This window comes from Chionomys nivalis, chromosome 6, assembly GCF_950005125.1.
Source record: "Chionomys nivalis chromosome 6, mChiNiv1.1, whole genome shotgun sequence".
Lineage (NCBI taxonomy): Eukaryota > Metazoa > Chordata > Mammalia > Rodentia > Cricetidae > Chionomys > Chionomys nivalis.
In genome coordinates, this window is record NC_080091.1 from 38,468,278 (window position 1) to 38,496,035 (window position 27,758).

Here is a 27,758-nt window from a genome sequence, read left to right on the forward strand (position 1 = left end):
GATTAAATATGTCCATAGAATAATCAAGTTTGCCCCAAATCACAGACATGATTTAGAATTAGACACCTATAGTTCCTAAAGTTCATCGGCCTGGCAGGTGATGAAGGCTTTGGGGAAAATTGTAATTAGCTTTTCTCTGAATAGGATATATGGAGGGAGCCTAGGCCTGGCGGGGCACTCCTTTAACTGCAGGAGAAGGAGGAGCGTCTATCTCTATGAGTTCCAAGCCTGCCTGGTACACAAAGTGAGTTCCAGAACAGTCAGAGCTACAGAGTGAGACTCTGACTCAAAGAACAAACAAAAGAGATCTGTGAGAGGCTGGATAAAAGTTCAGTGTTCAAACAGGACAATTCCTGCTTTCCTAGTAGATTTCAGGTCAGTGTCTAGCAACTTCGCTTGGAGGCTCCCAACAGCCTGTAAATCAAGTTCAGTTCGAGCTGGAGGCCCTGCTTCCGGCCTCCATACACAACTCAAACATCCCATACACACAAGCGCATAATTAAAAAATAATTCAAAAAAATAGCTTTGAGTCAGAGAGTCCGCATCTTGCCAGAGATAGTGGTTTTTCTCAGCATTAGGGTTGAAAATACACAAATTCGTATGTCAACCCTACTATCTTTGGGCTGAATGAAATGATATGCAGTTCATATATGTATAAAGTTTGCATGTAAGCTGCTGATTTTCTAATATATACTGAGGTAAGAATTAATTAACTAGTCAGACAGTGATGGCCTGTGCCTTTAATTAATCCCAACACTCGGAGGCAGGCAGATCTTTATGAGTTCCAGGCCAACCTGGTCTACAAATGGAATTCCAGAATAGACAGGACTGTTACACAGAGAAATTCTGCCTGGGGAGGGAAAAGCCCCAAAAACAAACAAACAAAAAAGGATTAATTAACTGAAAATCCACTTCGGAACATTTTTAAGGGGCTGGAAAGATGACTAAGCAATTAAGATTGGTGCTCTTGTAGAGGACAGTGCTACGGGATAATGTTCTTGTAGCCTGGAAAGATTTTTCACTCTTATTAGTTTAATAAAACACTAATTGGACAGTAGATAGGCAGGAAGTAGAGATGGGATGACCAGACTAGGAGAATTCTAGGAAAAGGAAAGGCAGTCAGTTACCATCTAGACACAAAAGAAGCAAGATGAGAATGCCTCACTGAGAAAAGATACCTTTTCTCATGTGGCTAAACAAAGATAAAAATTTCTCATGTGGCTAAACAAAGATAAAAATTATGGGTTAATTTAAGTTGTAAGAGCTAGTTAATAATAAGCCTAAGATAATAGGCCAAACAGTTTCTAATTAATATCAGCCTCTGTGTGTTTCTTTGGGACTTGGCAGGACAGAAACTTCCAACTAGAAATGGCACCCAATGTTCAGCAATTACAAACACATAAAACCTGAGAGATCTTGAGAAGGGATTCTAGACATAAAAGAGCACAGTCAAGTGCAGCTTCTTGGTAGCAGCATTTTCTTGGGTGGGCTCTGCTTGCTGTAAGAAAGGCTTTCTGACTCAGCATTAGCAGCAAAACCCTGCCACTCTTTTAAGAAACCCTGCCACCAAAGATGTAAATGGTGTTTATGAGCAACCACTGGCATGCTTCTTGGCGGGGGCATGGACCTAGAAACTCTACAGAGTTGTGGCAATAGATATGACTCCTAGCAGTGCCTCTGCCATCAAGTTAGACTCTAGGGAGGTCAAGGTATGGAGCAGAACCAGCCGCCAAAGATACAGCTCTAATCCTAGCCATATTGCTTACCAGATTAAAGACTCATGCAGTCAGAAAAAGACAGAGACATACAGTAAAGACAAATTTAGACAAAAAAAAACCCTTTAAATGCTTTACAGTGTGTTTAAAAATATAGATACACTTAAGAGAGAAAAGAAAAAGGATAGAGAAAATCCTTAGAAAAGAGAAATAGAGGGGGCTGGAGAGATGGCTCAGTGGTTAAGAGCACTGCCTGCCCTTCCAAAGGTCCTGAGTTCAATTCCCAGCAACCACATGGTGGCTCACAACCATCTGTAATGAGGTCTAGTGCCCTCTTCTGGCCTGCAGACATACAAACAGACAGAATATTGTATACATAATAAATAAATATTTAAAAAAAAAAAAGAAAAGAAAAGAGAAATAGAGTAGTCGGGTGTGGTGGCATAGGCCTTTAACCCCAGCACTTGGGAGACAGAGGAAGGTGGATGTCAGTGAGTATGAAGCCAGTCTGGTCTACAGAGTGAGTTCCAGGACAGTCTAAGATACACAGAGAAACCTTGTCTCAAAAAAATAATAATAAGCCGGGCGGTGGTGGCGCACGCCTTTAATCCCAGCACTTGGGAGGCAGAGGCAGGTGGATCTCTGTGAGTTCGAGACCAGCCTGGTCTACAAGAGCTAGTTCCAGGACAGGCTCCAAAACCACAGAGAAACCCTGTCTCGAAAAACCAAAAAAAAAAAAAAAATAATAATAATAATAATAATAATAAAATAAAATAGAAGTAGAGTTTTTTGTTTGTTTGTTTTTGTTTTTTTGAGACAGGTTTCTCTGTGGTTTTGGAGCCTGTCCTGGAACTAGCTCTTGTAGACCAGGCTGGTCTCAAACTCACAGAGATCTGCCTGCCTAGAAATAGAGTTTTTAAAAAGCCACATAAAGATGGAAAATATACAGACAGTCTAGATACTGTGTGTTACTCTATTGTCTTTCAATTGTTTGACTGCAGAGGAAGGAGCAACAACTGCTAAAAGACATTTGATCATAAATGCTGCTGGATTAATCCAACCTATATATTTTGAAAATGCCTTGACTTCAAAATTTTAAGTCAAAAGATATGTTACTTTGGAGAAGAAGTTTTGCTTTTGTTTCCACAAGAAATGAGAGCCTTTGGATTTATTTTGGTCAAGAAAAATAAAGTTTGATCAAGGAAGACCCCCTGAAAAATCTCCAATGGGAACGGATGCCCAGATGATCCAATCTTTCAGAGCACCTCTGTTGCAGTTTCTTCTGAGCTCTGTACCCAGAGTAGCTTTAAGGCTGCTGGTTGAGATGATCAAGTTTCATGGAACACTCCAGTCATGATTTAAGTATAATCCTAAATTTTCTTTGTGTCCCCATAAGATTATAAGCACCCCCAATCAGCAGGAAGTAGCCTAGAAAACTATGTCCACATTCCCAAAAAATGGAATATGGAGTTTGTCTTTGTTTAGAATGTTGGTTACAGTTGTTATGGATAATGGTCAGGAAAAAAGCTAAACAAAGGAGATTAGATTCAGAGTTCTTCTTTTGGAAAGGAAGAAGGGGAAATGCTGAGGGATAATGCTCTTACACACTGGAAAGATTTGTCACTCATATTAGTTTAATAAAACGCTCATTGGCCAGTAGCCAGGCAGGAAGTACAGGCAGGGTGACCAGATTAGGAGAATTCTGGGAAGAGGAAGGTAGAGATGCAATCATAAGCCAGACACAGAAGAAGTAAGATGAGAATGACTCACCAAGAAAATGTACCAAATCACATGGCTAAACATAGATAAGAATTATGGATTAATTTAAGTTGTAAGAGCTAGTTAACAATAAGCCTGAGCTAATAGACTAAACACTTTGTAATCAATATAAGCCTCTGTGTGTTTCTTTGTGAAACAGCTGTGGGACTGGGGAGGACAGAAACTTCTGTCTACAGGACAGTTTGGTTAGCAGAACCTAAATGAGGCAGCTTACAACCCCTTATAACTCCAGATGCAGAGGATCTGATGCCCTTTTCTAGACTCTGTGGGAACCCCCCCATATATAAACAGAGATAAAAACACACATACATGTAAATAAAAAAATAACAAAATAAAAGTTTTCTTGGGGGCTGGAGAGATGGCTCAGTGGTTAAGAGCATTCCCTGCTCTTCCAAAGGTCCTGAGTTCAATTCCCAGCAACCACATGATGGCTCACAACCATCTGTAATGAGGTCTGGTGCCCTCTTCTGGCCTGCAGGCATACACACAAACAGAACATTGTATACATAATAAGTAAATAAATAAATAAATATTTAAAAAAAAAGTTTTCTTAAAGTAAATTAAATTGCGAGGGCCTGTTTCAAGACAGGATTTCTCTGTGTAGCCTTGGCTGTCCTGGAACTCTACTGTAGACCAGGTTGGTTTCAAATCCACCTGCCTCCTCCCCAGTGTTGGATTAAAGGTGTGCTTTACTACTATTCTGCATAAAAATTTTAAAATTTCACAATATCCTTATTAAGTATATTCAAAGACAATTACAGAACTTTACAATAGAGTCTGTAAAACTCAACATTACTGGCCTTTCCTTTTGTCTCAAGATCCAGTATGGTTTTGCATAATCAATCCCATTATTCATTCTACCTTTGTTTTTTTTTTTGGTTTTTTTTTTTTTTTGGTTTTTCGAGACAAGGTTTCTCTGTGGTTTTGGAGCCTGTCCTGGAACTAGCTCTTGTAGACCAGGCTGGTCTCGAACTCACAGAGATCCGCCTGCCTCTGCCTCCCGAGTGCTGGGATTAATCTACCTTTGTTTTTAAATATGATATTTTCTCATCATGAAATCTTTCTTTTAATTATTGTTTGTTTATTTATTTTGTTTTTGACAAAGACTCTATGTAGTAGAGGCTGGCTGTGGTGGTTTAAATGAGAATGACCCCATAGGTTCATACATTTGAATGTTTGTTCTGAAGTTAGTTAAACTGTTAAGGAAGGATTAGAAGATGTAATTTTTTTTTTTTTTTTTTTTTTTTTTTTTTTTTTGGTTTTTCGAGACAGGGTTTCTCTGTGGTTTTGGAGCCTGTCCTGGAACTAGCTCTTGTAGACCAGGCTGGTCTCGAACTCACAGAGATCCGCCTGCCTCTGCCTCCCGAGTGCTGGGATTAAAGGCGTGCGCCACCACCGCCCGGCAGAAATCTTTTTTTTTTTTTTTTTTTTTTGGATGTAATATTTTTTATTTTGTTTTATTAACTAGTTAATTAATTTTTACAGACTAATCCCGGTTCCCCTGCCCTCCTCTCCTGCTCCCTCCACTTCCCTTCACCCCAGCACCCATCTTCTCCTCAGACAGGGTGAGGAGAGTCAACGAATTCTGTCACATCACTACTACTTTGAGGCAGGACCAAGGCCCTTCCCGTCTTGTCTAGGCTGATGGGCTCCAAAAAGCCAGATCATTTATTAAGAATTGCTCCTAGTCCCACTGCCAGTGGCCCACAAACTGCCCAAGCCACTCATTGTCACCTGCTTTCAGGGGGTCTAGATCGGTAGGCTGTCAATCCAGAGTCAATGAGCTCCCACTAGTTCAGGTCAGCCTGATATGTGGGTTTCCATGTCATGGTCTTGACCCCGTTGCTCATGTTATCACTCTTCCATCTCTTCGGCAGGACTCCGGGAGCTCTGTTCAGTGGTTAATTCCATAACTAACCACTCTGCATCTGCATCTCTGCATCTGCTTTAAGAAGATGTGATCTTGGGCTGGATTGATGGCTCAGTGGTTAAGAGCACTGGCTGATCCTCCAGAGGACCCAGGTTCAATTTCCAGCACCCACACGGCAGTTCACAACTGTTTGTAACTCCAGTTCCAGGGGATCTGAAAGCTTCACACCAATGCACATAGAATAAAATTAAATAAATTATATAAGAAAGAAGATGTGATCTTATTGAAGAGGTGTGTCCTTGAGGGTTGGCTTGGCTTTGAGGTTTCAAAAGCCCAAACCATTGCAGTTAACTTATATTAGCTCCACAGCACGCTCTCTCTCTCTTTTCCCTCCATTCCCCCCATTCCTCCCACCCTCCCTCAGGCTTGTGGATCTCTCAGCTACTTCTCCAGCACCATGCTCGTCAGCCTGCAGCGCTTCTTCCTGCCATGACAATCCAGGACTTACCCTCTGAAACCTAAGCAATCCCTCATTAATGTCATGTGATTTTGAGTCAAGGTCTCCCTTCTAGTTTCAGGCTCTGTTTTTATTGTAATTATTTGGTTAGTTTTACTTTTAATTCTTTTTTTTTTTTTTTTGAGACAAGGTTTCTCTGTGGTTTTTGGAGCCTCTCCTGGAACTAGCTCTTGTAGACCAGGCTGGTCTCGAACTCACAGAGATCCGCCTGCCTCTGCCTCCCGAGTGCTGGGATTAAAGGCGTGCGCCACCACCGCCCGGCAACTTTTAATTCTTTTGAGACAAGATCTTACTTTCTAGTCTGAAACTTGCTCTATGGACCAGGCTGGCTTCAAACTCTTCCTGTCTCAGCCTTTTTTGATAGTAGGATAACAGGCTCAATCATGCCTGCCTTCTGCACTCTCCTAAATCATATGGAAATATTATTCATCTTGCAAACTTCTACTTTTAACGTGGTCTCTTAAACTCTATTAAATTTCTGTTGTTTAGGGGCTTTTTGTTGTTTCTTTGTTTTTGTTTGTTTGTTTGTTTTGAGACAGGGTTTCTCTGTAGTTTTGGAGCCTGTCCTGGAACTAGCTCTTGTAGACCAGGCTGGCCTCGAACTCACAGAGATCCGCCTGCCTCTGCCTCCCAAGTGCTGGTATTAAAGGCATGTGCCACCACTGCCTGGCTGTTTCTGGTTTTTTTTTTTTTTTTTTTTTTTTTTGGTTTTTCGAGACAGGGTTTCTCTGTGGTTTTGGAGCCTGTCCTGGAACTAGCTCTTGTAGACCAGGCTGGTCTCGAACTCACAGAGATCCGCCTGCCTCTGCCTCCCAAGTGCTGGTATTAAAGGCGTGCGCCACCACCGCCCGGCCTGTTTTTTTTTTTTTTTTTTTTGAGGGTTTCACTGTGTAGCCTTGGCAGTCCTGGAACTCTCACTGTAGACCAGGCTAGGCTCAAACTCAGACATTTGCCTGTCCCTGCCTCCTGAGTGCTGGAATTAAAAATGTATGCCACTGTCGTCACCACTACCATCACCTGGCTTTTTTCTTCTCCTAACATCTTTCCTTTTTCCTTTTTTCCAATCTGACCATGTAGGTCAGACTGGCCTCAAACTCTTCCAGAGATGGGATATTAGGTATATACCACCATGGGAACCTTTACTTATTGTGCTATGAGACGCCCACTACCAAGGCCTCTACTGTTTTACAGTGCTTTTGCTTAAAAGAAAAATTATACATTTTCTGAAAAACATTGGAAATCTATAGCTGTGTTAAAACTGAAAAAAGACCTTTAAAAAAGTGCTGTAATGAACTGGAGGCCAAGATGCTGTTTCGATTAGTAGTCACCATGGTCAGAAGGCACACGCAGTGTGGTGACCTAAGACACTTGCTCTGGTTATAAAATGTTACCAGAATGAAGCAGGGGGTGGGAGAGTGGCACAGAGCACAGGCCGGGCTGAGGATGCCTGCAGATAGACAGCTTTGGCCTGATGTGTGAGGCCCTGGCTCCCATTCCTGGCACTAGCCATAAGAGAAAGAAAGAAAAAAGAGAGGAAGCAAGAGGCAAGTGCACTGGGCATGGTGACTCATTCCTACAATCCCAGACAGAAGCTGGAGGGAAGCTGAGGCAGGAGGATTGCCATGAGTTCAACACCAGTCTGGCTACAGAGTGGGATCATAACTCACCTAATTTTTTGGGGGGAGGTCATGGGAGAGGGTAGAAGCAGAGGGGGGCAGGAAGGAAGGGAAGTGGAGAAAAATGTATAGCTTAATAAAAACAATAAATTTAAATTAGCATAAAAATCATAGCTATTATCACTAATTATTGGAATAGTTTCAATGGTATTTGATTAGCATTCACTGATTTAGTTTTCAGTCCCTAGTTTTATGGGACAAAAGCTGGCCTTGCATGACAAAGTCCCTGGGTTCAATCCTCAGAATTGACTATCAACATCCAAAGGATCGTAGAAGCCTAGGAATGTTTTAGGGTTTGAGTTTGTAAAGACTTGCATAGTGGACACTTCCAAGCAAGAGCTATTCTATCGTCTTAAGTTTATAATAACACACACACACACACACACACACACACACACACACACACTGGTAGACATCTGATGGTGGCTTAAAGGAGACGGAAAGGCAGAGAGAGGAAAGTCTGTCTAGGCAGGACGGTGTTTTTTGGAGGACACATTGCTAGGGGAATACAATCTCACCCACGTGAAGGGATGAGCCATAAATTCCACGCTATGAGTGGGAGGGGATGAGAGAACGCCTCATATTATAAGAGAATAAAATAATAAAATGGTCCAGTTCATGCAGACAGATGAGAGGATACCCCAGGAAGAAGAAGGCTATGACTTTTATAGGGCCATAAATGACTACCTCACCTACTAAAAGTTCCCTCCTGTAGTTTCTCAGTTCCGTAGTTCCCTTGCCGCAATGGCACTTGGGAGGTGTAGTCTTTCAGCAGGAAACTATCATTCGAAGCTCTAGGATATAGAGAAAAGAGGAGCTGTTTGCTGAAGAGGGTCTTTGTCAGATGGGGATAGTTATGGGCACACTGAAGTGGGGGAGGGGTCCCCTGGTCACTTAGCAGGAGAAGAGTTCTACTTGATCGTCTGTGATGGAGCCTGTTGTTGGAGGGAGTTTACTTATAGTCCTGTCACTTAGCAGGAGAGTTTAACTTGATCAGCTGTGATGGATTATGCGACGATTGTCGTCCTGTATTCCTAATGAGACTTTTGAAACAGAATTGTTAAAGGGCTGTAAACAGTTGATTTGTTTACCGAATAAAACGGAGAGATTTCCCTGGAAGGAAGGTTGAGGGAGGAGAAGGAGCCAAGGCAAGGGAGACAGAGTGGGTCAGTGAGATTAAGTGGGCACGGACTTGATTCAGGGTGATAGGGATTGGTCCCATGCCAGGACTCCTGCGCCAAATGAGCTACCAGAAGTAGCAGGGAAGGGGCTGGAGAGGTGGCTCAGTGGTTAAGAGCATTGCCTGCCCTTCCAAAGGTCTTGAGTTCAATTCCCAGCAACCACATGGTGGCTCACAATCATCTGTAATGAGGTCTGGCGCCCTCTTCTGCCTTTAGGCATACACACAAATAGAATATTGTATACATAATAAATAAATAAATAAATAAATAAATATTTTAAAAAAAAAAGAAGTAGCAGGAAACTAGAGAGCATCAAAGGAAGGGAAGAGGACTAATGTTGTATACATAATAAATAAATATTAAAAAAATAAAAAAGAATAATATTTGGAGCGGGATGAAAGAGATGAAGTTCCTTCTCAGCCAGTCTCTCACGCTGTGTGAAAGGTCTTTTTTTTTTTTTTTTTTTTTTTTTTTGGTTTTTCGAGACAGGGTTTCTCTGCGGTTTTGGAGTCTGTCCTGGAACTAGCTCTTGTAGACTAGGCTGGTCTCGAACTCACAGAGATCCGCCTGCCTCTGCCTCCCGAGTGCTGGGATTAAAGGCGTGCACCACCACCGCCTGGCCCAAAAGGAATTTTCATCTTGTGTCTTCTGCTAAACAGAAGTATCTTTGTTTTTTTTTTGAGATAGGGTTTCTTTGTGTAACAGTTCTGGCTGTCCTGGAACTCGCTTTGTAGACAAAAGTGGGTCTCAAAAATCACGGAGATTTGCTTGCCTCTGCCTCCCAAGTGCTGGGATTAAAGCTGTGCACCACCAACACCCGGTTGTTTGGTTTTTGGGACAGGGTTTTATTGTGTTGTTTAGTCCTGGCTGTACTGGATCTCACTCTGTAGACCAGGCTGGTCTTGAACTCACAGAAGTCTATCTGCCTCTGCCTCCCAAGTGCTGGGATTAAAGATGTGCGCCACCACTGTCTGGTGGAAGAAATTTCTTCTTCTTTTTTTTAATATTACTTATTTATTATGTATACAATGTTCTGTCTGTGTGTATGCCTGCAGGCCAGAAGAGGGCACCAGACCTCATTACAGATAGTTGTGAGCCACCATGTGGTTGCTGGGAATTGAACTCAGGACCTTTGGAAGAGCAGGCAATGCTCTTAACTACTGAGCCATCTCTCCAGCCCCTAGAAGAAATTTCTTAACTTTTTATTTAAAAATAGATTGGCTTAGAGGCATAATTTGTAAAGTAAGATAATCATATTAAACGAGTTTTGGGATTTATGGGAAAACATGCACAAGTACCACTTCCAAAGCCTGTATACTCCTCACAGGCGCTGGCCCTGGAGTGTTCAATTCCACAGTCCGGAAGCACCACAGGTCAGCCCAGGTCAGAGATAATCTCCTTCAGGTGTGGGACGTCTCCGAATAGAATCATTTGTTGACTCTACAGGTATAAAACCAACTGTCAAAGACATGGCTTGTTCTGTCTACTAACTTTGCAAAGCTGTGAGTTTGATGACAGAGTATCTGACATCTTCCTTTAGTGAGAGAACATGGGTGGTTAGGGTGAGGACCCTGGAATCAGCTTTTACTAAGAGGAAGAACAATGCCAGGGTAGAAGGCATGGCCAATTAAACCAATATGCAGGTCTCAAACCAGTGTCACAAGGTTCCCCTCTTCCCAGCGTCCTCACATGTCCATTTGGGAGACATTAAGGGCAGAGTGTAATTGCTACTTGCCTCTCTGACATCTGGGACATTTAGGATGTGGGTGGAGGCTCTGAGGTCCTCCAGTGGGCAAGAGAAACCATCCCCCTGTCACGTGAGACATAAGGAGTAAATAAGGAGTAATTAATCTTTGGATAAGAAAAAAATTTTTTTTTTCTGCTTTGGCCAGGACTGCATAGCCATATGCAGCTGGAGGCAGAAGCAGCTGGCTAGCTTCTGACAGGTCTTATTCCCCATGCATCCTTGTTCCATAATGAGGCTAAGGTGCCACTTACTCTGGCTGGGTATCTGTGCCCCATCCAAGGGAACTACTTGGGCCTGGGGACTTCCTGCCGATCAAGCTTATTGTAAACTTAATCCATTTTACTCAAGCATTCAATATTTTATTACCACCTTTTTTATAAATTTGATTTTGAATATTATTTTATATTAGTCAAACTAAGTTTACTTTAAATTTGTTTTGAGTTACTTGCATTAGGCTTAATTTTGAGAACAGAAGACTATATAATAAGAAATACAGATTGGTCTCTTCCTCCAAGCTTGTTTCTGTAAATGTGACATTTGTACTTTGCATGATTGACTATTAACTTGTATTTCTCAATCATACTTAACAGTTTACAATAAATCAGTTCTCTCATAAGTTATACACAGCCCCGTTTTCTTGCTGTATAGCCCAATCTAGCCTTGAACTACAGGGAACCATCTCTGTCTCCAGAGTACCTGAATTACCAGGATGCATTCCGCTTCTCCCTGAGACTTTTGTGCCTCTCAATAGCCCTCTGAACCCAGGATGAGTTGTTTACACTGTCAAACAGAAGGAAAAACAGCTCAGCGAGATAGGAGTCGACTCTCATGAGTTTCCCGTATTATGAGATCACTGTCTGAAACGAAGGTCCTGGCTCTGTTTTCAAATTTCCTTTCAAAGCAGACAATACTGTAGCTTGAGGCGGGAAACTCCAGCAGTAACTCAGAGAATGAGGTCAGATTCTAGGCCACGCCCCCTTCCCAAGCCCCGGAGGAGGAAGTGCCGAGGACACCGAGACGAGGCGGCGGCTGGGCTAGAGCGGCCAGGCCCGGCGGAGCGGGGAGCGGCAAGGGGCGGGGACACGGGGCGGAGCCTTCGGAGCGGCGCGGGCTCAGGTGAGCGCTCCTCGGCGGTGCTGGCTGGCGGGCGCCTAGAGCTCTGGTGCGGAAGCTGCGCGAACTGTGGGGGCTCAGGTGGGATATCCTGAGGAGGTCCGGAATCTCTGGCGAGGATCTGGCCTCGGGCCGGGCCCGAGGAGGGGAGGGGCTGTGGAACTGGGGGCGAGTCGAGCGCCCGCCCCGGGCTGAGACTTGAGGGGTTTGAAGGAGGGGGCTGTGAGCCAGGTTCGAGGCCCGACTCTTCCCTCAGCCCCCGTGTGACCTTGGATAAGTCTTACCCTCCCCGAGCTTCTGCTACCACAACGACGAAATCGTCCACACATAGAGAGGTTCGGCAAAGAAACCCCAGCCTTCTTTCTGCTCTCTTCCCCAGGACAGCGTTAGTGAAACGTGAATCACGGGAGTGCTTAAGAGTTTGAGTGACCTTGGGCCAGTCCCCTGTTTTGACGTTTCAATACAGATGTGATGGACTAACCTAATATCCCTGTACTATTCTGGTGTTACTAATGCAGACAGAAACTAGGCAATGTCCCTGTCACTACAAGTGTCTGCTAGGTATGCGGCAGAGAGAGTATTTTTTCAGAGGATTGACTGGATCTCAGCCTCAATTCACTTTAATTTCTAAAGCACACTTCTGTTTGTTTTTCTCCCTTGGTAATTGGAGGACTGATTTAGTTTAAGGGTTGGCAGGCCTCTCGGCTGAACAATAACCAGTATCTTCAAGGCCTAAAATTAAAGAGCAATTTTAGGAAGCCTGACATCTGGCTGTTTTGTTTGTGTTTCAATGGCAGGAAGGCAAGATGACTTCCCTGCTCCAAGATTGGAACAGCTGAAGAAACCACAAGACAAAATGAGAACTACAAAGGTCTACAAACTTGTCATCCACAAGAAGGGCTTTGGGGGCAGTGGTCAGTATTGATTGGTCTTTGGGGGATTGTGTAAATTGGCTGAAGTTACGATGTGCCCAGTACAATACAGTGCCTTAACAATTACGAATATCACAAATTGAGGTGGGCAGGTAAATGAGTGAAGCCATAACAGCCATCAGGAAAATTGGTTGCACCGGAGTCCACAAGAACTCTGAAAAGCATTCACATTCAGGTTTTGTTTGGTTTTATTTTGAATCTTGGTCTTACTGGGTGCCCCAGGCTCATCTGGAACTTGCCTTGTAGCCCAGGCTGGCCTTGAACGCATTATCCTCCTGTCTGTGTCTCTGGGTGGAAATGCTCTACCACGGCTGACTTAAGTTTCCCCTTGTTTTTTTTCCTCCTCTCTCCTGTGCAATGCCAGAAATTAACCCAAGGCCTCATAGATACTTTTGGAACAGGGCTTTTTTTTTTTTTTAAGATTTTTTATTTATTTTTATATGTATACAGTGTTCTGCTTGCATGTCTACCTGCATGCCAGAAGAAGGCACCAGGTCTTATTACAGATGGTTGTGAGCCAGAGAGCAGCCAGTGCTCTTAACCTCTCATCTCTCCAGCCCCAGGGACAGGGTGATTCTGTGTAACAATCCTGGCTGTCCTAAAACTCAGTCCTTAGACCAGGCTGGCCTCCAGTTCAGAGATCCGCCTGCCTCTGCCTCTGAGTGTTGGAATTAAAGGCATGCACCACCACCGCCTGCCTGGCTCTTTCTAATTTTTTTTTAATGTTATTTACGTCAGAAATCAGTATTGCTGACACAAAGCTTTGTTTTTGATAGAGTCTTATAGCCTATATTGGCTTTGAAATCAGTATATACCGGAAGATAATCTTGAATTTCTGAACTTTCTTCCTCTATTAACCAAGTGCTGGGATCTCAGGCATGTGTTCCTACCTGGTTTTATGTGATTCTGGGCAAAGCACGCATACGATGTGCATGCTAGCAAGCACTGTACCAAGGAGCAGCTCCCCAGTCCTCAGTGAGTCTTTTTTACTTTAAATTTCATTTAATATTTGTTTATTTATGCACATGTGTATGTGCATTTATGAGAGATAGGTGCCAACCTTTAGTATTGTTTCTCAGGAGCCACTAGCCTTTTTTTTTCTTTCTCCAGTCTCGTTCTTTATCCTCGACTGGTTTACTATGCCCATCAGGCTGGCCTTGAAGTTACAGAGATCCTATCCCCTCTTACAGAGATACCTTTGCCTACTAACTACTGGAATTAAAGGCATGTCCATCATGCCTGGCACCTTGTATTTTTATTATTTATTTTTCTTTACCTTCTTTTTTGAGACAGTTTCCTGGTGGGGTGCGGGGCTTGCCGGTTAGGCTGGACTAGCTGGCCGGCTAACTTGAGTGATGACATGTGGAAGCTCTGCCACATACCTTGGTTCATTACGTGTTAATTTGGAGTTAATTCGGTACTTGCATGTTTAAAAACCTTTAGTTGTCAAATTATTGCAATCTTCACATTTAGTCTTATCAATCTCATATAGGGTTGCCACACACTATTTCTGAAACTGGCCTAAACATTTGTGAAGAATAGATGGCTATTAAATAAACAACAGAGATTCCTTCAGCAGAGGAAATAACAATACAGTGTATATGGTATATGGTATATAATATGTTTTGGGTGTGTGTATACAAGACAGATGTAGCTTGGTGATATACCTAGGAATACAAATAAAATTCTAACCAGTATTGTGAATATGGTAAAATCTCTTGTCCCAAAGGAGTTCTTTATGAAATGATTAGCTAGCTGTAGTGACTTATGACTTTGACACAGAACTTTCTAAGGTTGAGACAGGAGGATTGCTTAAAGTTTGAGGCCAACCTGCTGCAGAATGAAACTGTTTCAGAGGAAATAGAAAGGATCTAGATGTGGTGGTGTGTGCTTTAAATCCCAGCACACAGGAGGCAAAGCTAGTCAGATCTCTGTGAGTTTGCGGCCACCCTGGTTTATCTGGTGAGCTCTAGGCCAGCTCACCATATCCGAAAACAGCTCTAGACTCTGTCTCAAAACAAACAAAAAAAAGAAGAAGAAGAAGAAGAAGAAGAAGAAGAAGAAGAAGAAGAAGAAGAAGAAGAAGAAGAAGAAGAAGAAAAAGCAGTAAGTAAAGATGGAGAGGAAGAAGAAGGAGAAAAGAAATGAAAGAAATAAAAAACGTGTACTTGCCGGGCAGTGGTGGCACACACCTTTAATCGCAGCACTGAGAGGCAGAGGCAGGCGGATCTCTGTGAGTTCAAGGCCAGCCTAGTTTACAAGAGCTAGTTCCAGGACAGGCTCCAAAACCACAGAGAAACCCTGTCTCGAAAAGCCAAACAAAAACAAAAAAGCCAGCCGGGCGGTGGTGGCGCACGCCTTTAATCCCAGCACTTGGGAGGCAGAGGCAGGCGGATCTCTGTGAGTTCGAGACCAGCCTGGTCTACAAGAGCTAGTTCCAGGACAGGCTCCAAAACCACAGAGAAACCCTGTCTCGAAAAACCAAAAAAAAAAAAAAAAAACAAAAACAAAAAAAAAAAACAAAAAAAAAAAGCCAAACAAACCATGTGCTCAGGGAGCTTAGACAATGGAAGTTTGTCATGGGGACTTCACAGAGATTGGACCTAAAATTGTCAATGGAACATTCTAAATAAATCAGTCCTTTACTAGGCTGAATTTTATCAAGTACACTTGTAGTCTACCCTTATTTTGGGGCGGGTGGGTTTATTTATTTATTTGTATTGAGGATTGGGATTGCAGCCGAGGTCTCATGCTAAGCATTTACTCTATTGAGCTATGCCCTTACCCCAACCCCTATAGTTTAAAGGTTGTTTTGAACCCCCGTGTGAACTAACACTTGAAGTCTAGACTATATAGCTCGAGTTTTATAACATATAAGAGGTGGTGAGCCTAATTTAGACAGAAGGAACTCATTACTCGTAATGAGATTTTACTGGCTATCTACCTTTAGATAAGCCAGTTTGTCTCCCAGATTTTTCCTTGCTCTTGTTAGCTCCAAAATATTTATTTGTGAGGGTTTAAGGCAGTGTTTTTAAGGGAATTCTTTGCATATTACATAAATATAAGTGGGACCTAGGCTGTTTCCATCATGTGTATGACAGATTCACAAGTATTTTAGAGAGTAAAGTGATATATGCCAGAGGTGTAATTCTCCGAACCATGGGCTGCTTTTTCCATAGAAACAGTAAGAAACGTGTGCTTGGAGACAGGCATCTGAGCTCTGTCCAGTAAGATAGTAGAAGGAGCATGTGCTTAGAGACAGGCCTCTGAGCTCTGTCCAGCTCAGCCATTTACTGTCGTGGTCCTAGATACCTTTGCAAAAAAACTTTTTCACTTATTTTTTTCTTCTGAACTGAGGATGGAAACCAGGCTCTCAAGCATGCTAGATAAGCACTTTATCTCTTGAGTTACATCCACAGCCCTATGCAAATCCTTTAGTTGTTCTAGAACTAGATTCAAAATGGACTCTCAGAGAAAAGGCAGAATACTTGCTTACCTATGTGTGAGCCCCTAGGTTAAGTTAGGACCTTATAAAATAGGAAAACAAACAGGACAAATTGGGGGCTGGTGAGACGGCTCAGTGGGTAAGGGCACTTGCTGCCAAACCTGACCTGAGTTCAATCCCTGGGCCCCAAATGGTGAAGGGAATGAACCAACATTTGCAAGTTGTCCTCTGGCCTACACACACACACACACACACTTAAATCCCCCCCCCCCCAAAAGGTCCAACAACCCAGAAAACAAAAATCCAAATGGGGGGGCTGGAGAGATGGCTCAGAGGTTAAGAGCACTGCCTGCTCTTCCAAAGGTCCTGAGTTCAATTCCCAGCAACCACATGGCATACACACAGACAAAATATTGTACACATAATAAATAAATAAATATTTTTAAAAAATCCAAATGGAACCTCAATATAACAACAAAAATAAAAATAAACATTGAGTGTAGTATAGCCTGCCTTGTGGTCCCAGCAGTCTGGGACCACCAAGACAGGAAGGTGAAAGGGTTCAAAACTACCTTGTAGGATGAGTTTGATGCTATCCTAAGACACCTATGTCAGTCAAAAAAGTAAAAATAGTGCCAGAGTTCAAATGTGAGATCTAGTAGTAACACCAACATGATGGGAATGCTCTGTATTTTTTCTCTGATGCTTTTATTTTTTTAGAGGTATGTGGTAGAGATTCACCCCCACACCTCATACATGCTAAGCCTGTGGACAACTACTAAGCCCATTTGCTTTTAAAGTCACTGAATTGTCTTTCAGATGATGAGTTAGTCGTGAACCCTAAAGTGTTTCCTCACATCAAGCTTGGAGACATTGTGGAGATTGCTCACCCCAATGATGAATACAGGTGAGCAATTCAAGGATTAAGGGAACTAGGCACCCCGTTGTTTTCAAATGCTATTTCAGTTTGGTAAGAGCTACATTGTGAGATCCTATCTCAGAACAAAACAAAAAATGCTCATGTGCCTGGTGTGGTGGGTACACTTTTTAATTCCAGAACTCAGAAGCGGAGTTCAAAAAGAGTCGTAGAGAGGAAGGGCTGTCACACAGAGAAACCCTGCCTTGAAAACAAACAAACAAAAAAGCTCATGTCTAGGACTGAAGAAGTGGCTCAGTGGTTAAGAGCACTGACTGCTTTTCTAGAGGACCAGAGTTTGATTTCTAGCATGTAGCATGCCACAACCATCTGTAATTATAGTCTCAGGGCATCTGATACCTTCTGGCCTTTTAGGGCACCAGGCATGCATGTGGTGCACAGACCTATGTACAGGGTAAAACACTCATATACATAGAAAATTTAAAAAATATATTTTTAAAGATTTTTTTTTTAAATTATGGTTAAGTGTGGTGGTACCCGCTTTAATTCCAGCAGCTGGGAGATAGAACCAGGTGGATCTTTTGAGTTCATGGCTAGCCTGGTCTACAGAGTGAGTTCCAGGATAGCCACTGCTACAGAGAGAAACTGTCTTGAAAAAATAAAATTTTAGCTGAGTGGTGGTGAGGGTGCACACCTTTAATCCCAGCACTTGGAAGGCAGAGGTAGGCAGATCTCTATGAGCCTGGTCTACAGAGTGAGTTCCAGGACATGCTCCAAAGCTACACAGAGAAACACTGTCTAAAAAAACAAAAACAAGTAAGAAAGAAAAAAGAAAAGCAATTTTTAAAAAGAATTAATTGTACGTCTGTGCATATGAGTGCAAGTGCCCTCAGATGAAGAGCCCCTAGGTCTGTAGTTATAGACAGTTAGGAGCCACTTGAAGTGGTAGCCGGAAACCAAACTTGAATCCTCTGGAAGAGCAACTGGTGCTCTTAACCACTGAGCCATATTTTCAGTCCCAACAACGGGTTTTTTTAAAGTGGCCCATTTTTGTTTATAGCGTTGCTGTAACAACTCTGGAAAGTCTTTTGTTGCTTTCCTTCATTTCCTTGCAGGTCAAGTGTACTAGTATCTTTGTTTCTAAGGAAGTTTTCTCTGGTTGTGGCACAAGTTAACAATATTTTTTTAAAAATATTTATTTATTTGTTATTTATACAATATTCTGTTTGTGTGTATGTCTGCAGGCCAGAAGAGGGCATCAGACCTCATTACAGATGGTTGTGAGCCACCATGTGGTTGCTGGGAATTGAACTCAGGACCTTTGGAAGAACAGGCAATGCTCTTAACCACTGAGCCATCTCTCCAGCCCCCTGTTTTTTGTTTTTTTGGAGACAAGGTTTGTCTATAGTTTTGGTGCCTGTCTTGGAACTAGCTCTTGTAGACCAGCCTGGCCTCGAACTCACAGACATCCACCTGCCTCTGCTTCCCAAGTGCTGGGATTAAAGGCTTGGGCCAGGGTTGTAGAGATGGCTCAGAGGTTAAGGATGCTGACTGTTCTTCCAGAGGTCCTGAGTTATTCCCAGCAACCACATGGTGGCTCACAACCATCTACAATGAGATCTGGCGCCCTCTTCTGGCACGCAGGCATACATGGAGGCAGCACACTGTATTGTATACATAATAAATAAAATCTTTAAAAAAAATAAAATAAAATAAGGCGTGGGCCATCACCGCCCAGCCAAGTTGCATATTAGTTCGCATTTTGATTGCAGGTAGGGCAAGCTTACCTCCTGTAGTCTTGCTCATTTTTGTTGCTTTCTTTTCCAGTCCTCTGCTTTTGCAAGTCAAGTCTCTTAAGGAAGATTTACAGAAAGGTAAATATTACCTCTCTCTGAGATTTTTATAGTTACTGCCTGCAAAATATTTGAAACTTCTCTTGGAAATCTCAGGGAATAAGTGCCTAGCAGATTGAGTTTCCTCTAGCAAAAAAGAAGACAAATCAAGCTTTTGGGGGTGTCAGTGACTGTATATTCAGACACTACCCCAGGAGCAAGAGTTGGTATGTTTGCTGTTTTCATTTACCTTTATAGCTGACTAAGCTTTAATCTCGTCCAGACACCGAGTCAGATGAAAATTTCCAAAGAATCTCATTTGTTAGCATGTTGCAGGCATTGAAGAAACTACATTTAGAGCCAGAGGAAAAGGTAATTTGAACATGGGAAGTTTTATATTTAACTCTTAAAAAAATTGATGGTGAATTTTCTAAGAAATATTTAAGTATTTTCTGGGATGAGTGTGTTGCCAGTGTTCTCTGGTCTATGTGTTTCTAGATTCTTCCTGCCTTTTTTCAAAGAATCAGAGAGTTGCATGCAAATCAAAAAGTAGCAAGGGATTTTATTCAAAGAGAAAGTGAAGGTAGAGAGTAGATAAGTCAGTTGCAAAAGCCTGAGCAAGCATGGGACTGCAAGTACCTGGTTACTAACCAGGGCTTGCTTTTGTGGGTCCAAGGGAAGAGTCTGGGTAGCTTTCTGTCTTGAGTGTTAGGCTTAGGTTGTGTAACTGCTCCTGTCTTCTTGTATGATGCATCTGACTTTAATCATATGTGTACCTACTTGTACATAGGCATGGGGTGATAAATAGGCTCTTTTCCCTAAACGTTTCCTCCTAGAACAGTTTGCTTACTGTGCCTGCACTTTAGGGACCTCAAGAAAGGGGAGGGGCCAAGCGATGTAGCTCAGTTCATCAGCCTGCCCAGTATACACTGAGCCCTGGCTTCCATCCATCTCTGGAATTGTATAAAACAGATGTGATGGTGCTGGCCTTGAATCTCTGTTTCAAAAAGAAAGAAAGAAAAGCCATATGTGGCCGGGCGGTGGTGGCGCACGCCTTTAATCCCAGCACTCAGGAGGCAGAGGCAGGCGGATCTCTGTGAGTTCGAGACCAGCCTGGTCTACAGAGCTAGTTCCAGGACAGGCTCCAAAGCCACCGAGAAACCCTGTCTCGAAAAACAAAAAAAAAAAAAAAAAAAGAAAAGAAAAGCCATATGTGGTGTCAAAGGCCTTTTAATCCCAGTACTCCGGAGGCAGAGAGGCAGGTGGATCTCTGTTAGTTCAAGATCATCATGGTGTACAAAGTGGTTTCCAGGACAATGAGGACTGTTACACAGAGAAACCCTGTCTCAATAAAACTAAACCAAACAAACAAAAACCACTTGCAAATGAATAAAAATGATCACACATCAGAATTAACCAGATCCAAAATCTGTACTCAATGAACTTTACAGTTAAAATAAGCATTTGGGAGGGAAGCTGGGAAATGTCACATTAAATTTTTCATGTTTATTACCAAATATATATATATATATCTTTTTTTTTTTGCTTTTTCGAGACAGGGTTTCTTTGTGGTCTTGGAGCCTGTCCTGGAACTAGCTCTTGTAGACCAGGCTGGTCTCGAACTCACAGAGATCCACCTGCCTCTGCCTCCCAAGTGTACCAAATATATTTTATGCACTTTGCCATCACTAAAACAAAACAAAAAGGTCTGTGGCCAAATTAAACTTAGAAAAACAAGTAACTTACTGTCCTCTTTTGTAACTGTGTCCGTCACCTGCATCCAATCCTTCCTCACCCCTGGTATTCAACCTTTCTTATTCTCTTCCTGGTTTACTGTAGCCACGTGTACATTTGTTTACTTATATGCATATATTATTGGCTAGATTCCGCTTGAGAAAGAGCATGCAGTTTTCTTCTTCCTGAGTCTTCATTGTTATATACATACATACACATTCCTAAATTCTTCAATTCAACCTGCTCAGTCCGTAGAATGTTACCTGTATGAACATGATCTCAGGGATGAGCACTGGTATTGGATAAGCAAATGGAGGGCTCTTCCCTGTGGAAGACCAGTTCTCTCGCTCTTAGCATTCCACGCCCCTTCCATATTAGCATATTCTTTGGTGTATCATTGTTCAGGCCTTGTTTACATCCATGTTGATGAAGCTTCATATGGGGAGCCTTTCTGACATTTCTAGGACACACAATCTAACAGCTAACTTTCTGTTCTCCTGGCTCTTAAAATCTTTCTGATCACTCTTCCACAATGATCCCAGAGCCTTAGGTGCAGGCATTGTGATGTAGATGTATCATTTGTGACTGGGCACCAACCAGCCTTTTGTTCTCTGCATTTTGACCAGTTCTGGGTTTCTGTAATGGTCTATATGAAGACATAGTGAGACCCTGTCTCAAAGAAAAAGTTTCTTCCTACATTTACTAATGAAGTATGCGTGTGAACACACACATTGGGCAGGATGAATGTGTGGACAGCTTCAGGGAGTCACTTCTTTCATTTCACCATGTGGGTCCCAACGATTGAACTTAGGTTGTCAGGCTTGGTGGCAAGTGACTTTACCACCAAATCACTTTGCCAGTCAAATAATGGCTCATATGACATTTTATATGTGTGTGTGTGCGTGCATGCATATATACACACACACACGTATTTCTATTATATATTCCTTAGTACCCTCTCTTGTCTCTCACATCTGATAATCTTGTCCTCTTCCAGTGTAGCTCCCCTGCTTTCAGGACTTTGTGACTCAGTGAGTTTTATTAGGGTTGTTTACATGAGCATGGGGAGGATTTATGTACAGGAGCATAGGCACCTTACCCATGGCTACTCCACTGGGAAAAATGTGTTTTCTTCCTTCTTCAACCATTGACTGTGTTTAAATCTGCAGAGAAGGCTGGGGCCTCATGAGCCTCTCCTCCTTTCATGACAGGGTGTTGACAGGCCCAATCTTGTGTAGGTAATCATAGCTACTGTGAGTTATACAGTGAAATTGTCATGTCATATCCAGAAGTTGGCATCCCACACTGTTCTTCCCTCTTCTCTGGCTCCTTCTTCTGTGTTGCATCTTCCCTGAGCCTGTGCTGGGCATGCAGCAATCATTTATTCTCAGTCCTTTGGCCAGTTATGAATCTCTACAGTCATTGCTGGCCAATGCAGAAAGAAGCTTCTCTGGTCAAAGCTAGTAGCAACATGAATCTATGGGCATACACATAATTATTCAGCCAGTTTCAGTACTGTATGCTTTTAATTCCAATGGAGGCAGGTAGATCCTTGTGAGTTAAGACCAACCTGTGCTGCAGAGTAAGGTTATAAGGCAGTTTAGGACCACGTAGTGAGACTCTGTCTCCAAAATCAAAATAATAATAAATAAAATTAAAATATAGTAATTTAGAAAGCAATCTGAATCTGTGGCTGATGGTTTAGTCTATGGCTGAACATCTGCAGATGTTCTCAGTCCCTTCAGATCTTAGAAGCTAAGCAGTATTAGGCTGGGTTATTACTTGGAAGAAGCCAGTTTGAAAGACACATTGTATTCATTTAGTAAACTGCAACCACAGGTTTTTGCCAAGGTTTACAGTAGCAGAAATGAATTCCCTCCTAGTGTATTGTGTCAGATTGACTCTATAACAGACTTTTACTATTGCTCCATTGGACTCATCCTGCCTGGCTGGTTTGTGTTGTTGCATATAGACTCCGTAGCTGAGTAAGACAGTTGGTGATCCTTCCACCACCATGACTTTATTTGATTTCATTATGTAGACCAGGCTGAGGTCTACTTGTCTGCCTCCCAAGTGCTGGGATTAAAGACATGTACCATCATACCTGGCTCAGATTTTTTTAAAAAAATACTTTTCATTTTTAAATGTTTTTGTTTTTTTGGTGATAAAGGTCTCGTGGTCCAGGCTGAACTTGCTGTGTAGCAAGGATGACTTTGAATTTCTGATCCTCCGCCCTCTACTTCCAGAGTGCTGGAATCAAAGGCACTTACTACTTCTCATTTTCCTGTGCCCTGCCTGACCTTAAACTCACTGTGTAATCCAGGCTGGTTTCCAGTTCAGGACAATTCTCATGTATCAGTGTCCTAAGTACTAAAATTTTTCTCGTGTGTGTACATACACATGTACTACTCATGCCTGAATATGTAAAGACTAGAGGTGGATGTCAAGTGTTTTCTATCGCTATCTCAATTTTTTTGCAATGGTCTTTTTGGTTTTTTTTTTGAGACAGGGTCTCACCGTGTGACATTTGCTAACATGGGACTCACTATGTAGAAGAGACTGGCCTTGAATTCACAGAGATCCATCTGCCTTTGCCTCCTAAGTGCTGGGATTGCAGCCATACACCACCATGTTGGCAAGACAGTCTTTTGATGAGCCCAAAGTGCTCTGTTTTGGCTAGGCTAACTGGCCACAAGTCCAGGGATCCACTTGTTTCTGAACCCATTGCTAAAGTACAGGTGTGTGCCACCATGCTCGGATCTTACATGCGTGCTTAAGATCAGGATCCAGGTTCTCCGGCTCATGGAGCAAACAGTTTATTGACAGCCACCTCTCTAGTCCCCCACGTACAAGATCTTAAATGTTCGTCTCTTTCTCTCCTGTTTCTTCTCATTTCTCCACTCCTTTTTCTCTCATTTTCTTCCTTCTTCCCTCCACTAGTAAACTCAGGGACTCGTGTGCTGAGCATGTTTACAACTACCAAGTTACACCTTTCTCTTCTAATTTTTTGATTGATTTATCTTACTTTGTGTATGGATGTTCTACCTGTATGCATATATATGTACCATGCTCATTGCTGCTGGATCCCCTGAAACTGGGTTACAGATAGTTGTGAGCCACCATGTAGGTGCTGGGAGTGGACCCAGCTCAGGTCCACTGCAAGAGCAACGGCTTCTCTTAACCACTGAGCCATCTTTCCAGCTCCAGCTCTTTTTTGATGCAAGAACTGCTGAAGTAGCCCAGTCAGGCTTTTCAGTCCTCCTGCCTCAGCCTCCAAATGCTGGAATTACAAAGGGCCCTGACACCGGGTGCTTTTCATTACTTTAAATCAAGTGTTAATGCTTGGGCTTGTTTCACCTGTAGAGAGCTGTTTAAAATTTAATGTCCTGGAAGGCAGAGGCCAAAGCAAGTCATCAAAATGTGTTAACTGAACCAATTTTTTTTTTCTGTTTTAGAAACTATCAGTGTGGACCAGACTGTGACTCAAGTATTCCGGCTAAGACCTTACCAAGATGTCTATGTGAATGTTGTAGACCCCAAAGTAAGTTTTTGTTTTGGACTTTAATATCTTTTTATAGTGATTAACACCTATCCTCAAAGGTTAGGTGACGATGGAAATGAGGTTGTTAAGTGTAGTGCTATATTGTTAAGTGGTCAGATATAGGTCATTTAAACATTATTGTTATGTAGGCTGCATTTAAGTCCTCACTTTTTAAAGCTTGTTTTGCTGGGCGGTGGTGGTGCCTGCCTTTAATCCCAACACTTGGGTGACAGAGACAGGTGGATCTCTGTGAGTTCAAGGGCAGCCTGGTCTACAAGAGATAGTTCCAGGACAGGTGCCAAAGCTACAGAAAAACCCTTTCTCGAAAAACCAAAAAAACCCAAAAAACCAAAAAACAAAAAACTAACCCCCCCCCCGCCAAAAAAAAGCTTGTCTTGGTTCATATAAAAGGATGTATTTATAATTTTCAATTTAATTGCTAATTTATATATTCTGTCCATTTTTTCTTTTTAAATTGTTTTATTCTAAAAACATTTATTTATCTTTATTATCTATTTGAGTTTGCATGTATGCCTGATGTCCAGAGAGACCAGAAAAGGATGTTGGATTCCCCTGAAGCTGGAGTTAGATAGTTGTGAGTCACCATATGGGTACTGGGAGTTGAACCTGGGTCTTCTGGAAGAGCAGTCAGTGCTCTTACCTCTGAGCCATCTTTTCAGCCCTTCATGTTTCATCTTTTCTTTTTTTAGGCAGAGTCTGTTGTTTAGCTCAGCTGACATAGAACTTGATATATATAGCCCAGGCATGCCTAGACCTGCTAGCACTCCTCCCTCAGCTTCCTGGGAGTGTAAGATACATCACTGTACCTGGCTTTGAGTTTCTTTCTTTTGTTTGTTTGTTTGTTTGTTTGAGTCAGGGTCTCACTATGTAACCCTGGCTGTCCTGGAACTAACAATGTAGACATTGGAGTGCCACTCTGTAGTAATAGGAGCGGCGGGCTGCTTCCTTGCCACGCGGTTAGTTTATACCCAAAATAACCACACCAAACTGTATTAATTAAATTACTGTCTGGCCCATTAGTTTTAACCTCTTATTGGCTAACTGTTACATATTTGTTTAACCCATCTCCATTAATGTGTATTGCCACTTGACCATGGCTTACCGACATGAGTCTAACCATCGTCCATCTCAGAGTGGAGAGCCATGGCGTCTGCCACACAGCCTTCTTCCTCCCAGAATTCTGTTCTGTCTACTCCGCCTATCTAATCTGCTGTCCTATCAAAAGGCCAAGGCAGTCTCTTTATTTAACCAATAAAAGTAACACACAGACAAAAGACCCTCCTACACCATGCACTCACAGAGATAGATCTGCCTGCCTCTGCCTCCACAGTGCTGGGATTAAAGGTGTGCAGCACCACATCCAGGTTTGCATTTTTCTTTATTAATTGATACTTGATAGGCAAAATAATTATCCACAGGGTATGATGTGCATTCTATAGTGAAATAAAGCAGACAGACCAATGGTATCTTTCAAGACTAAAACAAAAGGGCATGGTTGCATGCATCTGTAGTTCAGGCAGAGAGGCCCGCTGGAGCTCCTCAATATGAGGCAGCCTCACAGCAAAGCAGTAACACCCTTTGTCAAGCAGCAGCAGCAGGACTGAGGGACACAAGTGGTCCTTGGGGGCTCCTTTTCATGGGTTGCTGCCATAGTATGTGCTGTATAATGGCTAAGGGCGTGGTAGTGTGCCTTTGCTGCGGAGAATTCTGTGAGTTCTGCTGTTGAGTGATTGTCCAAAGGTTTTCTTTTTTTGCACTTTTTTTCACAGTGTGTATTTCATATTTTGACTATAAAGTGTGACAAAAGAATACGAAAGTGTGATTATCCTCTTTTAGGATGTGACTCTTGACCTAGTGGAATTGACTTTTAAAGATCAGTACATTGGCCGTGGGGATATGTGGCGACTAAAGAAGAGTTTGGTAAGATACGATCTTTTAAAAACCAGTATATTGTCTTTTCTATGACATGGATTGTCCTTGTTTATCATATAAACTTAGAGCCATTCAAATACCTTCTGATTCTAGCATCCACAAGTAGTTACTGTACATATTTGGCTATATCCTTTTCTATTTTTTTTTTTTTTTATTTTTGTTTGTATGGCTATGTGCATGCCTAGTACTTTCACCAGTCAGAAGAACATAGTGGATCCTCTAGAACGGGAGTTACATACTGAGCTTCCCTGTGAGTGCTGGGAACCAAACCTGGTTCCTTTGTAAGAGCACTCTTTCAACCCCATCCCCACTCCTCATCCCGCTTTTGAGAAGGGTCTCAGTATGTGGACTTGGCTGGCCTAGAACATGCTGTGTAATCCATACTACCCTGGAACTGACAGAGTTCTGCCTCTGCCTCCTGAGTGTTGGAATTAAAGACATGTACCATCAGACCCACTTACTTATTTTTAATGAACCTCTTCCATTTAAAATGCCCACTTCATCAGAATTGTAACCCTGTACTGAAAACTCATTAGTATTTTTTTTTTCAAGACAGTTTCTCTGTGTAGCTTTGGAGTCCGTACTGGAACTAAGCTGGCCTCAAACTCACTGAGATCCACCTGTCTCTACCTTCCGAGTGCTGGGATAAGGGTGTGCACCACCATGCCCAGCATTTTGTTGTTGGAGGAGATTTTAAAGCCAAGAGGAGCTCTTGTGTGTGACTTTCTGTGGCCTGATGTGTTGAGTCCTTTTGTTTTCTCCTTCCCTTAGGTGAGCACCTGTGCCTATATCACTCAGAAAGTGGAATTTGCTGGCATCAGGTAAGTATCGTGGCATTCTTGGCTTACTGGATGGTAAAGTGGACTTTAGTGCAGGAAGTCAGCTGGATAAGACACTTGAGGCCCGTGGGTCTCTGCAGTGAAGGGCACAAGTGTTGCACATGCTAGCCTGCACGATATGAGTGAAGAAGAACCAGAGTGCGCGATGGCAGTTTTAGGATTGTTTTGCAAATTCGCTTTTTGTAATTTTGGGACCTGGTTTCATGTAGCCAAGCCGGCCTCAGTTTCAGTGTTGTCAGCATTGGCTTTTAGCCCCTGAGCCTTCTGCTCTGACTTCTCTAATGCTAGGAGACAGGCGCTGGCCCCACACCTGGCTGCTTTCAGAATTCCTACTGTAACACGAGGTGCGAATTACATAATTTAGAAACGGAACTTTTTTATATTAACATGTTATCACACCTTCGGTCTTACAGATTAGGGTACTTGTTTACAGGTATGGAACAACCAGCACAGTATTGTCGTGCGTTGCTCTTCTACCTGGACTGCTTCACTATCACTGTATTTAAAATGGTTTCTGTATCTTAGTAAAGGAGACTTTTCAAATCTCTCCCCCATGTTTTTTTCAGAGTTGGAACCCAGGGCCTCATGTATACTAGTCAACCCCCTCCCAACAGTGCCAGCCCTGAAACACCCCTGCCTACCGCTGCCATTTCTTTCACTGTCTTGTTTTACTTGTTCTGTGGTGGGAATGGCTGCACACGTGCTGGGAAAGTACTCTGCTACAAATCTACATTCCCATTTTTAATTTTTTTTAATTTTTTGGATACAGAGTGTCACAGTAGTCTAGATTAGCTTGGAACTCACCATGTAGTCTATGCTGGTTATATATAGTTTTTGTGCATTTACAGCTCAGTGTAAGCAATATTATAATGATTCCATGACATTCTGCTGTATGGACATACCAGTTTATTTTAATTAGTTGGCTATTTTTTAAATTGTTGTCTAAGTTTAGTTTGTCTGTGTGTTTCCCCTGCATCTGTGTATGTGTACCATATGCACACTGGTGC

The 27,758-nt window shown here is 42.5% G+C and overlaps 1 protein-coding gene across 11 annotated transcripts in view; it reads left to right on the forward strand.

Annotated features, from left to right (window-relative positions):
* The first annotated feature begins 11,574 nt into the window (after positions 1–11,574).
* Positions 11,575–27,758, forward strand: part of Depdc5 (DEP domain containing 5, GATOR1 subcomplex subunit) — a 126,056-nt gene continuing 109,872 nt past the window's right edge. For 10 of the 11 annotated variants that reach the window (XM_057771394.1, XM_057771402.1, XM_057771400.1 and 7 more), the window contains exons 1-7: positions 11,584–11,679; positions 12,396–12,512; positions 16,795–16,882; positions 18,680–18,726; positions 23,874–23,959; positions 25,817–25,900; positions 26,684–26,733. In XM_057771394.1, the coding sequence (XP_057627377.1) occupies positions 12,455–12,512; positions 16,795–16,882; positions 18,680–18,726; positions 23,874–23,959; positions 25,817–25,900; positions 26,684–26,733 (413 nt within the window). In that variant the 5' untranslated portion in view covers positions 11,584–11,679; positions 12,396–12,454. Of the gene's footprint in view, positions 11,680–12,395; positions 12,513–16,794; positions 16,883–18,679; positions 18,727–23,873; positions 23,960–25,816; positions 25,901–26,683; positions 26,734–27,758 lie in introns of all 11 variants that reach the window. The other variant, XM_057771395.1, reaches the window with a different exon arrangement.